Consider the following 15,569-nt stretch of genomic DNA (forward strand, 5'->3'; position numbering starts at 1 on the left):
TCTGGTCTGAAAAAAGGCGCGAAAGTAGTATCTGACGGACCAGGGGAAGAAGGGAGGGAAGGAGGGAGGGGCGAGTGACGACATGGCGTACAGGTACAGGGAATTAAAATCAAGAAAGGTGGCTTTGCATCAGGGAGAAACACAAACAACTGTCACACAGAATGCCCCCCCCCCCCAAAGATTGAACTCAAAAGCCAGGGTTTAACAGGAGGGAGGGAGGGAGGAAGCAAATGAATACAGAATAAATCTATTTTTTACATCTTAAGACGACGGTGCAGCATGACTGATAGCCCTTGGCATTTTCTGGGTGCTTGGCAGCAAATACTGGGCGCTTGGCAGTTAGCCTTCAGGTCTATTGCACGATCTGATACCCACTGCAATATGACAATGATGGATACCAGTCATAATATACTATCTACTGCCCAAAAGGCAAGGGGTTGCTGCTGTGTAGCAATCTAGCCCCATGTCTGCCAGCACCCAGATCGCCATCGGCCTCTTCTGGGTGCTTAGCAGACAATACTGGGCACTTGGCAGAAAATAGCATACTACGACTCTGCTAACGTGCAATTATCCAACAGGGCGCGTGGCAGAAAATAGCATACTACGACTGATAACCATCATTGTCTGCCCGGGTGCCCATGATTGACAGCCACTGCAGTACGACGACGGTTACCAGTCGTAATAAACCATCTTCTACCAAAAGGCAAGGGGCTGGTGCAATGCAGCCCTATGGCTGCCAGCCCCACAGCTGCCCGCACCCAGATCGCCAATGAAGGCTACCAGTCATGCTGCACCGTCTACTGCCAAAAGGCAGTTAGCTGCTGCTGCTGTGTAGCAATGCAGTCCCACGTCTGCCGGCACCTAGATGACATATGGTGACGGTGAGCTGAGCTGAGCGGGCTCCATGCTTGCCGTGGTATGTTGTCTGCACAGGTAACCCAGGTAAAAAGGCGTGAATCTATTGTCTGCCGTTGCTGTGACGTAGGGGGAGGGACCTGACGACATGTACCCAGAACCCCCCGCGGCACTGTTTTGCATCATCCGGGCATTGGGATCTCAACCCATAATTCCAATGGGCGGCGGAGACTGCGGGAACTGTGGGATAGCTACCCATAGTGCAATGCGCCGGAAGTCGACGCTAGCCTCGGTACTGTGGACGCGGTCCGCCGAACTAATGCACTTAGAGCATTTTATGTGGGGACACACACAATCGGCTGTATACAACCGATTTCTATAAAACCGGCTTCTATTAATTCGATCTAATTTCGTAGTGTAGACATACCCTAAGAGAATCTATTAAGAGTCATACATGAATCACGGATTACAGGGGCTTGTTGGATATGGGGGAAAGGGAATTGTTGTTGTTCATGGGAAGATAAAGAATTTCAAGGGGATATTCAAGGAGCAGAGAGGAATAGAGTCAAAAGGAAGGCAGAAAGATCTGATTGAGACAGAAGAGAGGGAAAGGGAGCTCTCCCAGTGCAGATGCCTCTAATGTTTTCTGGGCTTATCCAAGCTTCCTGACGTTTTAGGTTTGCTAGTCACTAGTTACTATATATCATCGCTGCCTTGTAATGATATATTTCACCAATATGAATACCAGAAGGTTCATACTTATACTAATTGCATACTAAAGAGGACATTCTCAAAGCTCTGCTGTGTGATGTTTTAGATACAGCCAGTCAGGAATATTTAGCAGATTTTTTTTTTAATGGAAAATGTGGTTTCTACATAATCAGAAATTTTCACAGGAAAATGTTGATTTTGTGTGCGGGGGAAATGTTGATTTTTCCATTGAGAAAATTGAAATGGAATGGTTTGTTTCAGGTCAGGCTGACAATAATTTTCATCTGCCTGAGCTTCAGCAGTGCCTGACCAGAGTCATAGTTTGGAGTCTTCATGCTGTCCTTCTCCACTGGGGCAGGGCTGCTTAATTGGATTACAGCTCCTGTGAGCCTCCACAGCAGCCCATGGAGATGCAGTTTAATTTTGAACAAAATCAAAATGAAGCATTTCAACATTTGAATATTTTAACTTTTTGCTTTGTGAAAAAAATTGACATTTCAACTTTTAGTCCCAATTAACAATGAAAGCAAATGTTGAAATATCAGAATTTCTCATGGGATGAATATTCCAATTTTCAGTCAGTTCTGGTTTTAACTTAATCTCTAATTGGTTTTAGTGAAAATTGGGTAGCTAAATCATTGTACACTAGTTTGAAAAAGAGGATGATACTGGCCAGGAAGGGGCCTTGGATAGATTGGTTGGAGAATTTGCTGCTTCAGCACATCAATTCAATAGCTTCCATTGACAAGATTCCTGAGATCCCCTGGCTGTAAACTAAAACTCTCTCCCATCTCAGAAATGCCAGAGGAAGTGGCAGTAGCATGCCTGCCTCCTGTTGGGTTGTGTCACCTCTGGGGCAGAGGGTTCCTCATTGCTACTAGGCTGTGCAATTTACACTTCCCTCTGCCAGCACCAGTGAATCTGTCTGTCTGTTATATTTCCAGTATTATAAGCCTAGCTGCCAATCCATATGCCTGTTTTTGTCCACAGTGCGTCTGTTTAATGGTTCTCTAAGCATCAATGGATTGCTACAGTTCAGGATTGAGAATAATTGGTATATAGCATGTGCAGATTACTGGAGTGAGCAGATTTCAAATGAAGTTTGTCAACTGCTAGGACTAGGGTAAGTAATGTTATTTATTGTCTTTGTCAGCATCTCATTTACACATCTATTGCGTATGGAACATGTTTTTGCTTCTCTAGCTGGTTTGAACAACTTCAGGATTGTCCAGAAAAGGAAGCATGCACGTATCTGTGGAGAATGACATTGTTTTGAGATCTGGAAAATATATATTTAAAAGACTACCCTTTGGATTTCCAGGTTTTAGCTGGATATAAAACACTGGAAAAACTAAAATACTGCCAGAGAGGCTGTCTTCAAGTTGTCTTTTTCTCACCTCACCAAAACCAGGAAATCCAGAAATCTCATGAGAAAACCTTTTTTTCATGAGATTTCCAGCCTGATACCCAAATCTCTGTGGTATGGAAAGTCTCTAACTGTTATATATAGCACTTTCTTGAAATTAACCTCCTGAGGCTTGATCATTCCAATATTCTTTATTGCAGCTGTCAAAAAAGTTTCAGAGTAGTAGCCGTGTTAGTCTGTATCTGCAAAAAGAACAGGAGTACTTGTGGCACCTTACAGACTAACACATTTATTTGAACATAAGCTTTTGTGGGCTACAGCCCACTTCATCAGATGCATAGAATGGAACATATAGTAAGAAGATGTATATACATACAGAGAACATGAAAAAGTGGAAGTAGCCGTACCAACTGTAAGAGGCTAATTAATTAAGATGAGCTATTATCAGCAGGAGAAAAAGAAAGCTTTTGTAGTGATAATCAAGATGGCCCATTTTGGACAGTTGACAAGAAGGTGTGAGGATACTTAACGGGGGAAATAGATTCAATATGTGTAATGACCCAGCCACTCCCAGTCTCTATTCAAACCAAAGTTAATGGTATCTAGTTTGCATATTAATTCAAGCTCAGCAGTTTCTCATTGGAGTCTGTTTTTGAGTGTTATGATTCCTGTTGTCAGATTTGTGTCCATTTATTCTTTTGGCCAAACCGGACAGTCTCTACCCAAAAGAATAAATGGACACAAATCTGACATCAGGAATTATAACATTCAAAAACTAATAGGAGAACTAGACTGGACAAAGTGCTACTGCTGTCAGCTAATTAAGTCACTTATATAGCTCAATTAGTAGTGGTCTGTGTTTTATTCTGAAAGTCCTAGGCATAATTCTGAGTTCTGCTTTCAGCTTACATGGGGTCGATATATAAGTAATGCATAAAAATTAATTATGGACTTCAATGTGTGGCTCTGATTTAGTGCTTTGAAAATATTGACTAAGCCTCACAAAACATCTGTTTTACTTATTTTACAGAGGAAGAAATATAGGTTATGTGACTTGCCTACGTTCACATACCAAGCCAGTAGCAGAGCTGGGAACCCAGGTCTCTACCTGATTCTCAATCATCCTGCTTAGCCATTAGACATACTTCTTCTGAGAGTTCTGTCTGCTTTATAAATGAGACAAAGACCATTTCAGTCTTTTATTCCTCAGTATGGTAGAACTGGCAACATAATAAGAAATGATAAGTATTGTTGGGATATACCTTTTAATCAGTGTTAGTGCTATGGACTCATTCAAATAAAATAACAAACCTTAATAAGTTAGTGAGGAGGAGTGGTGAAGATATTCCAAGTAACCGTCACCTGTGTTCTTCTCTGTAGAAACCTTAATCCATGCTCCCTGCCTTGGTAAGGTGAAATTTGAGCTACCATTGAGTGGAGGTCTCTTCCTGGGCTCCAAGTGGTGGAGGGTCCTGTCATTGTATCCTGTCCCCTACCTCTGCAGGTTCCGCTCTTATCTTCTGCGACTAAGGGATGGACAAAATATTAGGCCCCATTATCAAAATATTGGCTCTTCATCCTCCTTACTTCCCAAGAGCTATCACAGGACCCCAATAACTCCAGTGTCCATTTGTAATATACCAGTGTTCTGTGGAATAATGGCCCATCTTACTGTGCTCCTTTATGGTTATTTGGATATGTAATGGTAGCTCTACAGGGGTTCTCAAAGCCGGTCCGCCGCTTGTTCAGGGAAAGCCCCTGGCGGGCCAGGCTGGTTTGTTTACCTGCCGCGTCCGCCGGTTCAGCTGATCGCGGCTCCCACTGGCCGCGGTTCGCCACTCCAGACCAATGGGGGCTGCAGGAAGCAGTGCGGGCCGAGGATGTGCTGGCTGCCGCTTCCCGCCGCCCCCATTGGCCTGGAGCGGCGAACCGCGGCCAGTGGGAGGCGTGATCGGCTGAACCTGTAGACGCAGCAAGTAAAAAAACCGGCCTGGCCCGCCAGGGGCTTTCCCTGAACAAGCGGCAGACCGGCTTTGAGAACCACTGCTTTAGAACATTTTAAAACAGATCATATTTGATTGAGGTTCAAGGCCAAATTCTTTGCCAATGTAAATCCATTGACTTCATTGTGCCAGCAGAAAATTTGGCCTTTAGTCTGCTGGGAAATAGCTTATACATTCTAAATATAAAGACATATTGAAATTGTATGATTTGTGAAAAAATGTGAACATTTATTCTACTTTGATCAGCTATAGAGCTGTTTAAAAAGTCAAAATTGGAAATTGTAATGAACAAGTGAAGAATTTTTCATGAAAACTTGTACTGTGACCTGACCAGCTCTAGAAATATCTAATTTTGCACTTTTTTAAAAAAATGCACCCTATGGCTAGAGAGGTTTTGCAAAAAACACTGGGTTTTTTGGGGAGGGGGGCACCCACAGAAACAGCAATAATGTAGTTTATGTCAGTGGTTCTCAAAGCAGGTCAGCTGCTTGTTCAGGGAAAGCCCCTGGTGGGCCGGGCTGGTTTGTTTACCTGACGTGTCCACAGGTTCGGCCGATCGCAGCTCCCATTGGCCACGGTTCGCCGCTCCAGGCCAATGGGGACTGTGGGAAAGGCAGCCAGCACATCCCTCGGCCCGCGCCGCTTCCCACAGCCCCCATTGGCCTGGAGCAGCAAACCGCGGCCAGTGGGAGCCGTGATCGGCCGAACTTGCAGACGCGGCAGGTAAACAAACTGGCCCGGCCCACCAGGGGCTTTCCCTGAATAAGCGGCAGACCGGCTTTGAGAACCACTGGTTTATGTGATCTGGCTCTGGCTGTCGCTTGGCAGAAGTGAACAAGAAAAGCAGTGCTAATTTCAGCTACGTTAGAAAAACTGGGAGTAAGGGACAAAGAGGAGGAATAATTTCCTACATGGAAGAAGGCAGTCAGTAGGGAAATAAAATACTTATTTGTAAATGTTGAAAGGGATATTGTAAAGAAGGGGACATATAAAAATGTAAACTCAATAGCGCAGTGGGGAGGGAAGAGAGGAGCCAGCAGCAGATTCTCTTCTAAAGCAGGAACATCTTTTAAAAGAGTAAGCTTCAGCAATCAAGGTCCACGGGGAAACTTGGTGTCTGCCCACATCAACTTATTGCCTGAAGGAAAAAGACCAACCACCGATGAAAATAGAAAAGTCTGGCCTTCCCACAGTGGCAAAGAGGAGTAAGTCAGAGGACTGAGTGTTCTTACATTCAACTCCCTTGATAGTGACCTGAGGACAGTTTTTGTCTGGCATCAAACTTACAAGGGAAAAGAAGTTGAGCTCTTTCTTATCCCTGTATGTGTGATTTAATTAACTTCCTCAGTTATCCTTGCTGCTTGAGAAGTTAGAAGATGGTCTCCTGAACTCTGTTCTTACTCTTTAAAGAGACCTACTGTAGCATAGTAAACTGAACTCAGGTAAGCTCTGACCTCCCCATCAAAGCTGTGTGTGGGTCCTGCTGTTGGGCAAATACTTCAGTAAAGTAGGCTGGACAGATTGAATAATAAAATCAAAGAAATTGGAGATGTATAAGACCTATTAGGTCATTTTGTCCATCCTCCTGCAAGTGCCAGATTGCTCCCTTCAGTATATTTTCTATTACTTTGTCGAGTCTAGTTTTATGACAAAAGGGTATTCCCCCACTATTCCACAGTCTATGTTCTCCTTTTCTTAATTTCATCCAAGAAGAGGATCTGTTCAGTGCTGCTGCCATAAAATGGGGACACAAACAAAATTTGGCCTATCACCTATAGCCCAGTGACTCTAAAATTACATATGGCTTAAATCAGTGGTATGTGAGATTCCCTGTGTGGTAAGATCCTGTAGGCATTGCTTTTTTAAACTTTCAACATTTACAGTGCAGTTTTATGTGCCATATTTTAGCCTCATTTACACTAGGAGCAATTCTAGTGACATCACTGGTGCATCACTGAATAACCAGCACTATTTCTTGCAGCAGGCTGGTTTTCAGTGGATGTCACTCATCCAACTATTAAGTGAAATCTTAGCTTGTGAGATCTGACAAGAGTACAGCCTAAACCTCCTTTGTGATAAATAAGCAAATTACAAAAATCAACCTAATCAGGAGCCCTTCAAGAAAATATTCAGAGTCTTATTTTTCATCATTAGCTGAGGAAATGTGTGTTGTTTTTGCCTGAACAATCACTGCATTTGTGTACACATCAGGTATTGATGCTTGCAAATATAATAACCGTATATGCATATTAGGCATGCAGTTTCACAGCAAACTTATCTTAAAACAAACCCCATCATGTTAAGATTCTTATGTTAGTTCTTCTTCGAATAGCGCCTCTGCAGATGCTCCACTTCAGTGCGCTTACGCCCTGTCCCTTTGATCAGAGATTTTTGGTAGCCATGCCAATTTGGTCCACTCATGCAACCCACACATCCTCATGCCCTACACAGGCGAACAGCCCTCAGTTCCTTCTCAACCACCTTTGGCCCAAGATGGAGTCAACTGTGTGTCTGTTCTCTAATATTTAGCTTTTTCTCAGATAGTTACCTTATAATTCCTTACCTTACAGTGTTATAGTTGCTAGAAGAATTGTTCCTTTTTGTTTTTTTCTTTTCTTTCGTAAAAAAAATCTTTATTCTTAGAGATAGTTACATAGTTAGGAGATTTTCCCTTCTAGAGGTTAAATTTTCATTAGTTTGGCTCGAGAATGCCTGGAATTTTCCCAGGATTCAAGAGGTGCCTCTCCTGTCGTGAGGTTATTCCAATAAGTGACAGACTCTCCCAGTACCTCTGCTGTCTCATACCCCCAACAAGTGCAAGATCTGCACTTCCTTCAAGGGGAAATCCCCCCCAAAACAGAGAAATTAAGTTTAAACTCCCTATGATGGAGCAAGATTTACATCCAGCTTCAGATTTGGGAGAGAGCCCCCCCCGTACAGAGATCTCCCAGTACAGCTAGTGCCCCATCCGCATCGATATCTCAGTAACCAGAGACTAGCAGAGAGGTAGGCAGTACAATGACACCAAGTACATTTATGGTGCCGAAGTCCTCATCTACATCTGCCTCTAAGCAAAAGTATGTGATGAGGAAATCTCCAAGAAATTAGTCACCAGCTCACAAGAAGACTACGGAGACCTCAGGTCCTAAGAGGTATCTGTGCAGGATATGAGTGAGGCCAGTACAGCAAAGGCAAAAAGGAGTCAGTCATCTAAGACAGACTCAGTACAGAGTTCAGGTACCCATATCCAGAGCAGCAGAGATAGGCTTGAAAAGACCAAGCCCATCCCTGAACAACACTCATTACCAATAACCAGAAAGACTGCTCACCTATCTATGGTACCAAGGGAATCCCATACCAAGTGCTTGGTGCCAGCTGCATTGGTACTAAAGCCATCATCCACAGGTTCCCACTTGTCCCAATCCTTGATACTGTCAGTACTGCAAGAATTCAGATCCCTAGGGACCTGATAATATCTTCTGAGTCAGAGTCTCCACTGTTAATAAGTGCAGGGAGTTTGGGGAGCCCTGTAAGATAGGGCCATTTTCCCCATTTTAAAGGTGGGGAACTAAGGCAACTTGCCCAGGGTTACACAGGAAGTCTGTGCAAAAGCAGGAAATTGTACCAGGATCTCCCAAGCCCCCTAGACCTTCCTTTTTTTTTTAACTGTAAGCATTTAATCACAGTTTGGGAAACTTCCAATAGACTGATTTCATCAATTGAGGTTCCAATATTAAATCCCAAATCCAAAGACTTTAAGATTCAGCCCATTATGTTAATAAATTAAATCATACAAGAAAGGAGTTTGGATTAGCAAAGGTAAGAGCAGACATATTTGTAAATGCGTATGGCTTTTTCCTTCATTTTAAATCATATTTTTTCTCTGTTGTTTCCAACTGCTGATCAGTACTTGACAGAACAATAAAAGAATCTCATCAGAACAGTTCCCTGAAACCTTTCAGGGCACACATGGCCTGCATCACCATGTGTATGTTCTCTTGCATAATGGAGATAATAATGCTGTATAACTGAAATCCTGGCTCTACTGAACGAAATAAAAGTTATTACAATAATAGCTTTCCAATAAAGACATTTGATTTATTTTTATCTTTACTGAAAAGGAAGAAAGAATAGAGAAGACATTTCATTGATTTTTAATGAGGTGGTATTTTATTCAACAGATTACAATCCAGTACATGTTCTTGGAATTTGCAGTTTTATGTGTTCCAACAAAATAATCTAAGAAACCTTTAGTCAACTAACTTGCTGTAATTTGATAAATCAAGAGAAACTCTTGAGGGTTAACTCAGAGAAGCACTTTAAACTTGCTTTCAGGAAGTGAGGGGGCTATTATCTTGAGGAGGTGTCAAAGACTAGAGAAAAATTGAGAGAAATCCAGAACAGTAATACAGACAGCATAGCACTAGTCAAATAGAGGAGCAAGAGGGAGAAATAGTTAGTTCTAACTTGGCTGAAAAAAGATCAAGAAATGTAGGAGAAGAAAAGCACTGAGTAGATAGTCAGAGGTCAGTGGGCGCTTTGACTTGAGTTAGAAAGATTGCAGGTTTTTACCCTATTACAGGATCTCTTTCAACCAATCAAATTTAAAATGTGTATTCAATTAAAGGATCATGGTATGAGGCAGTGCCATCTCACACCTGGGGTGGCTGCAAACTCATTCTAGACTGAGAGGCCTGCACCAAAGTCTGTTTGTGCTCTACCCTGGCCAGAAGGCCAGAGCCCCTTATAAACTATTACATGCAGTCTGCCCAGTGGCAGCTCTATGTTTTTTGCCGCCCCAAGCACGGCAGTCAGGCGGCCTTTGGCAGCACCCCTGCGGGCGGTCTGCTGGTCATGTGGATTCGGCGGCATTTCTGCGGGTGATCTGCCGGTCCCACGCCTTCGGCGTACCCACTGCTGAATTCCCACCAAAGCCACAGGACTGGCAGACCTCTCGCAGGCATGCCCCCCGCGGCTTGCTGCCTAAGGCACGCGCTTGCTGCACTGGTGCGTGGAGCCGCCCCTGAGTCTGGTCCTGCCAGGAGGCTGTGGGCTAAAGACGGTTTGTGCTTTGCCCTTCTCAGACGGCAAGAGCTTCCCCCATAGACTATTGATTATTGTCTTCCTGTAGTGAGGCAGAGTGGCCTCCCTCGCCACTCAAGAGTGAGGGACCACTACAATTGGTGGAGAATTCAGGCATCATCCCACCCCTGAAACAAGGGGACAAGCCCAGAGAAGCAGCATATCAAATCCCCCCCATCTGTCAGATGATAGAACAGTGAACCTTCCCAACCAGGAAGGCTGGAGGTCAAGAAGCTCACCAAGTGCCAATAGCAGCAGCATACAGCGCAGCTTGTGCAGCAGCAATGCCTGCAACAGCTCAAGAACCAACAACAGCAACTCATTCAAGAGCTGGGGGCCCAACACTACCACAAAGAATGGCAGTGCTTGCAGCAGCTGGCCGTGTTGATACCAATACCCAGCAGCTCCAAGCCTGGGGGAGCAGTGACCCCGAATATCCCCATGGTGCCTTTGAGCCTGACAAATATGGGTCCCAGAGGTGACCTGGAGGCCTTCCTCAGTTTCAGCTGAGTCTGGACCGGGGAATCTTGGGCATGTAAGCAGCCCCCGGGGCCAAGTGACGACCCTCTTAGATATGGACGGAATTTGGATTTCCACCCTCGTCAACTCTGGTTGTGGACAGAGTCTGGTATGTCAGGACCTTGTCAAGCCCCCAGACCCATAGTTGGGGGTCATTTTGCTGCAGTGTATCATGGGGATGTGAAGCCTTACCCTCAGGCCTGGATCACCTTGACTGTGAGGGGGGATACAAGGATTATGACAGTGGGCCTGGCACCAAGGCTGGCCTAGCCCATCATCTTAGGTCGAGACTGGAGCAGCTTCTTGGGGGTCCTGCACACCATGAGCCTCGAGTCCTAAGAACCCCAGGGTGTCTTTGAGGGAGAAGTCCTGGAAGGGACAGACTGGGCACCCAGGAACCTCAACCCAAGCAACCAGCAATACCTCAAGGCCGACCAGGACCTTCCTGATGAAGGGGGTGATCGCGGGCCTCTCACTCATGATGAACCCCCTGGTTTAGGCTCAGACTTTAACCGTGACTAGTGGGAGGACCCCACCCTTGGACAGGCCTATGAACAGTTGACTCATGTTGATGGGAAGACCATGGAACACTGCCCACCCCCAGGCAATGCAGTATCCCCACTTCTAGTTGACAGGCAACTGCCTCTAGTGAGTCGATCGTGACTCCTGGACCCAGGACATCCAGACCCAGCTGGTAGTCCCCCGATGCCACTGATGGGCCATCTTGCAGCTTGCCCACACCATTCCCGTGACGGGACATCTCGGGCATGAGAAGATCTTAGCCCAGATCCTGACACGGTTCTTCTGGCCCAGGATACACCGGGAGGTAAAGGATTTTTGTGACTTCTGTCCAGAGTGTCAACTCACAGCCCCGCGAGGGGTACTGAAGGCTTCCCTTGTCCCCCTGCCGGTGATCGACTCCCCCTTCAAGAGAGTCGCAATGGACCTGGTAGGACCCCTCCTGAAGAAAGTCATGGGGTTCCAATATTTCCTGACCATTCTCAACTACACCACCCAGTTCCTGGAGGCGATCCCCCTCCAGAATGTCACGGTAAAAACTGTGGCTGCATAGCTCTTTAGAATCTTTCCCCAGGTGTCTCTCCCCAAGGAAGTCCTGACAGACCAAGGTACCAATTTCACCTCACAACTGTTCCAACAGTTGTGGCCTGTTACGAATAAAAAAGCTACAAATGTCCATTTATCACCCACAGACTGATGGGTTAGTAGGGCAGTTTAATCGAGCCCTTAAAGAGATGATGTTGAAGTTTCCGCCAGAAGATCTTTGCCACTGGAACCAGCTTATCCCTCCCCTATTACTAGCCATTAGAGAAGTTCCCCAGTCCTCAAGAAAGCTGAAGATGTCAGGGAGGTTGCACAGAGTATAAATCAGGGCAGAATTGTGACTCAGTGTATTTTTGGTATACTTCATTATTATGTTCCTACAAATGCCTGTGAGGCCAAGTAACTGCTAGGATGGAATTTTTCAAGTTCATGAATGTGTCATTACAGTAAAACAATCTGAAACAATGCTACTGTACTGTACTGAAAATTGGGTGTGTAATAAGGGTGTATTCCCTTTCCAGATTGCTTTTTAAGCAAGCTGGTTTGAATGGACTTGTAACTAGGAACAGACCCATGTTACTAAGATTGCATCTTGAATTGAATCCAGAGTTAACCTTCTCCCAAAGGTAGGGGGTTTAGTGTTTACAGCCCAATGCTCTATTCTGTTATACCACTTTTATACTAGCCTGGCTCCGTTAAATTCAATAAAGTGCAACTGGCATGGAACTGATGTGACAGTGGAGAATCACACCCACTGGGTTCTGGTTCAGCTATTAAAGAACCTGGCTCAGGACACAGAAGTTCAGATCAGAATTTACCATCAGTTTTGGGGGAGTTGAATTTCATATCCGGAGTTATAGTTCTCTCCCAACTGCATACATAAGTACTGTAGAATTGCTTCACCACTGCCTTGCATCTTGTGTAGCCACTTATCTCAATGCAAAGTGCATGTAAGATGCTCCCATATTAGAATGGCAGTATATTATCCTGACATTGCACAGATGTGATAATTACACAAAGTGTGAGTCAATGGAGAATAAATGCACTGCTTTTCTGCTCAGCTGAAATTCTCAAGCTGGCTAGGTTTTTGTATGCTATTCTGTAGTCAGGTTTAAAAACATTGAGGTTTTTTTTAGAAAAAAATTCTAACCACCAAGACATACACACTAGCCTCCAAGTAACTGAACAATCATATTGTACTTGATCTTTCCGTTCCTGTCCCTCTGAGTTGTTGTCTCTTCCATTCTTAATTTAGAGCTAGGCTTTGCCATTTTCACATTAAGTAATATCTTATTTCACAAATAGCTCCATCAAGTCCTTTGACTTTAAACTCTTCTAGATAGAGAATTCACCTCTATTTGTTCTGTAAAGCCCAGTGTACATAATACAGTTATTTCCCCCCAAAGTACAGAACTGTGCTACACAAGTTTCAATTGACTATTGTTGAACACTGCATAATAGAATTTAACTCTATCTTTTAAAAATGGCAGTGCAATACTTTTGAGTGGTGGCATTGAAAAACAGAAATCTGATAACTCACTGTCATTAAAATCATTAATCTGGACCTTTCGTTGCTATTCAGGCATCTTAAATGAAATATTTCCAGAAGTGTGTGTCAGAGTGAAGGTAGTACCTGGTTTTTGTGGGAGATTTTTTTTTTTTATTTTTTTATTTTTTGGTGTTTGTTTCTGTTCTTTTTCCTTTAGATTTCAAACCTCAAAAATCTTTGAATAAATACCCACTATTCTAGGAATTCAGTCAGAGAAACACAATGAGTATCTTAAAAATGTCTCACTTTTTTCCCTCCTCCTAGAAATATGAATACATCATCAGCGATGTTATCCACTGGAAATGGGCCATTTGTAAAAATCACCAAAGCAGCTAACCAGAGCCTAATACTTACACCAAGGTAGGCATCAATGCATCTTTCTCACATTAAGGATCAAATTGATCATAGTGGTAAATAAAAATAAATTTAATAATAAATGTCTTGTTCTACTTTACTTTAGTTGAGAGCCAGTGTGATCTAGTATATAAGGCACTGCACTGAAAGCCAGGAGACCTAGATTCTATTCCATCTCTGCCACTGACTTTCTGTGTGACCTTGGGCAAGTCATTTCATGTCTCTGTTTCCCCTGCCATGTGTTGTGTATTGTAAGCTTTTGGGGCAGGGACTTTCTCTATGTGTTTGTATATTACAATCTTGGTTAGGGCGTCTAGGTGCTACTGTGGTTTCAATAATAAATAGTACTATTCTTGCATAGCATTTTGTATCCATAGATGTCAAAGTTTTTACATTAAGTATCATTAACCCCATTTTACAGATGGAGAATAAGGGGTCCAGAGAAGTGAGGTGACTTGGCCAATGTCATCGCTCAGATTGATGGCAAGAATAGAAGAACCCCGATCTCTTAAGTCCCAGTCCAGCGTTCTATCTTGTAGCCCACACTGCTTCTCATATTAAATATAAAATGTTAGGAAAATACTGAAAACTGGTAGTTTGGGACAAAATTCATAACAAGAACAGAGATCAATACAAATGTAATAGCCAGTTAGAAAAAAAAAAAGTCCTTCTCTTCCTGGTTGGATATGTTTTAAGGCAAGTGGTAGTAACCAAAATAAAATGAGGCCTGTATAGTTCTTCTGGCTTTGTCTCCATATCTTTCTCATGGAAATCAGCTCATTAAGCGAAGAGCTGTTCAGAACCATATCCTACCCCTAATCTCTTTTACCCTATATTATATCTGATGTGACTTTGAAGGATTCCTATGGGTTTGGAATAATTGGGAGCTTTTCTTGACTATAGACCCTGAATGTAATATTTGCAAAGAATGACGTTCACAAGAGGTGCAGTGCTTTAGGCACACCTATCAAAGGAGAGGTGCTTGCCATTAACTAGCCAGACAGTTTACACTGCAGTTAAAGCGGTGCCTTAAAGGAGCTAAGAAAGCTTAGTAGTCCTATCACATTAACAGTTACATTTCCCTGGAACCTTGATAGATGCGCTGACACAGAAAATCACCATATAATTGCTCGGTTGCTTAGACTGGATTGAAGATGGGATGCATCAATAGTCTTGTAGGCTTCACTTATGAGCCATATTGCACAATAGTAAAGCTATAGAGAATATTTAATTTGCTGCAGAGTTTTCTTTTTCCCTGCTGGAAGCTGATTGATACATTTTCTGTTCTAATTCTATTCTGTTCATACCAAATATTTATCAGTCTCACTGGTGTGGAAGAAAAACCATCTTAGAGTAATGGAGGATCATTAAAAGCTATTTTTCTTTTTTTAATAAAATGTACGTCTAAACAAGCATTGCCATGAGAGATCTTAAAGAGCAGCCTATGATTTAAAGGTGTCTTCTATTACTATCAGTTAAACACTAAAGAATGAGGAGAGCAAGAGGAAAAGGAAGAAGACCATTCATCTTAACTGCATTCCTACTGCCGAAAGAGATTTCTTTTCTGTTTATCATCTGGACTCCTGATAAGGGTCACTTTTATTGTGATACCATTATACCTTCATGTAGTTTTACAGAAGTTGTAATGTTACCGAATGAGAGGGGGATTAGAGTGTTTTTCTTTTAGTAAAATAAACTAATAATAATAAAAGTCAATTGATAATCAATACATGAAGGCCAGATCCCACACTGCATTTAGTCCTTACTCAGTCAAAACTCTCTTTGAAGGTCATAGGAGTTTTGACTGATTAAGAATAGTAAAATGTGACCCAGAGATGAAACTACTGTTCATATCTTGGACACACAGGGAACTTATTTACGGACAGAAGGATAACATTTGCATTGGACCAGATCCTAGCCCTAGAAGCATTGGTGGGGCTATGCACTAAGCAACTCTGTGGCATGGCAGGCTCCACAGCCAGAGACAGATTAGGGATTTGTGGGGACCTTGGCCAGAGCAAGTGGGGGCCCCTCTCCACCCCCTTCCTCCTGCAGTCTCCTCCTCGGC

The 15,569-nt window shown here is 43.3% G+C and overlaps 1 protein-coding gene across 1 annotated transcript in view; it reads left to right on the plus strand.

Annotated features, from left to right (window-relative positions):
• The window catches only part of TMPRSS15 (transmembrane serine protease 15), a 91,209-nt gene that overhangs the window by 61,914 nt on the left and 13,726 nt on the right, over nucleotides 1-15,569 (plus strand). The window contains 2 exon segments of the mRNA XM_026652663.1: nucleotides 2,557-2,689; nucleotides 13,412-13,507. Of these exon segments, the coding sequence (XP_026508448.1) occupies nucleotides 2,557-2,689; nucleotides 13,412-13,507 (229 nt within the window).

This window comes from Terrapene carolina, unplaced genomic scaffold, assembly GCF_002925995.2.
Source record: "Terrapene carolina triunguis isolate 2854851 unplaced genomic scaffold, T_m_triunguis-2.0 Scaffold38, whole genome shotgun sequence".
In the NCBI taxonomy this organism is placed as follows: domain Eukaryota; kingdom Metazoa; phylum Chordata; order Testudines; family Emydidae; genus Terrapene; species Terrapene triunguis.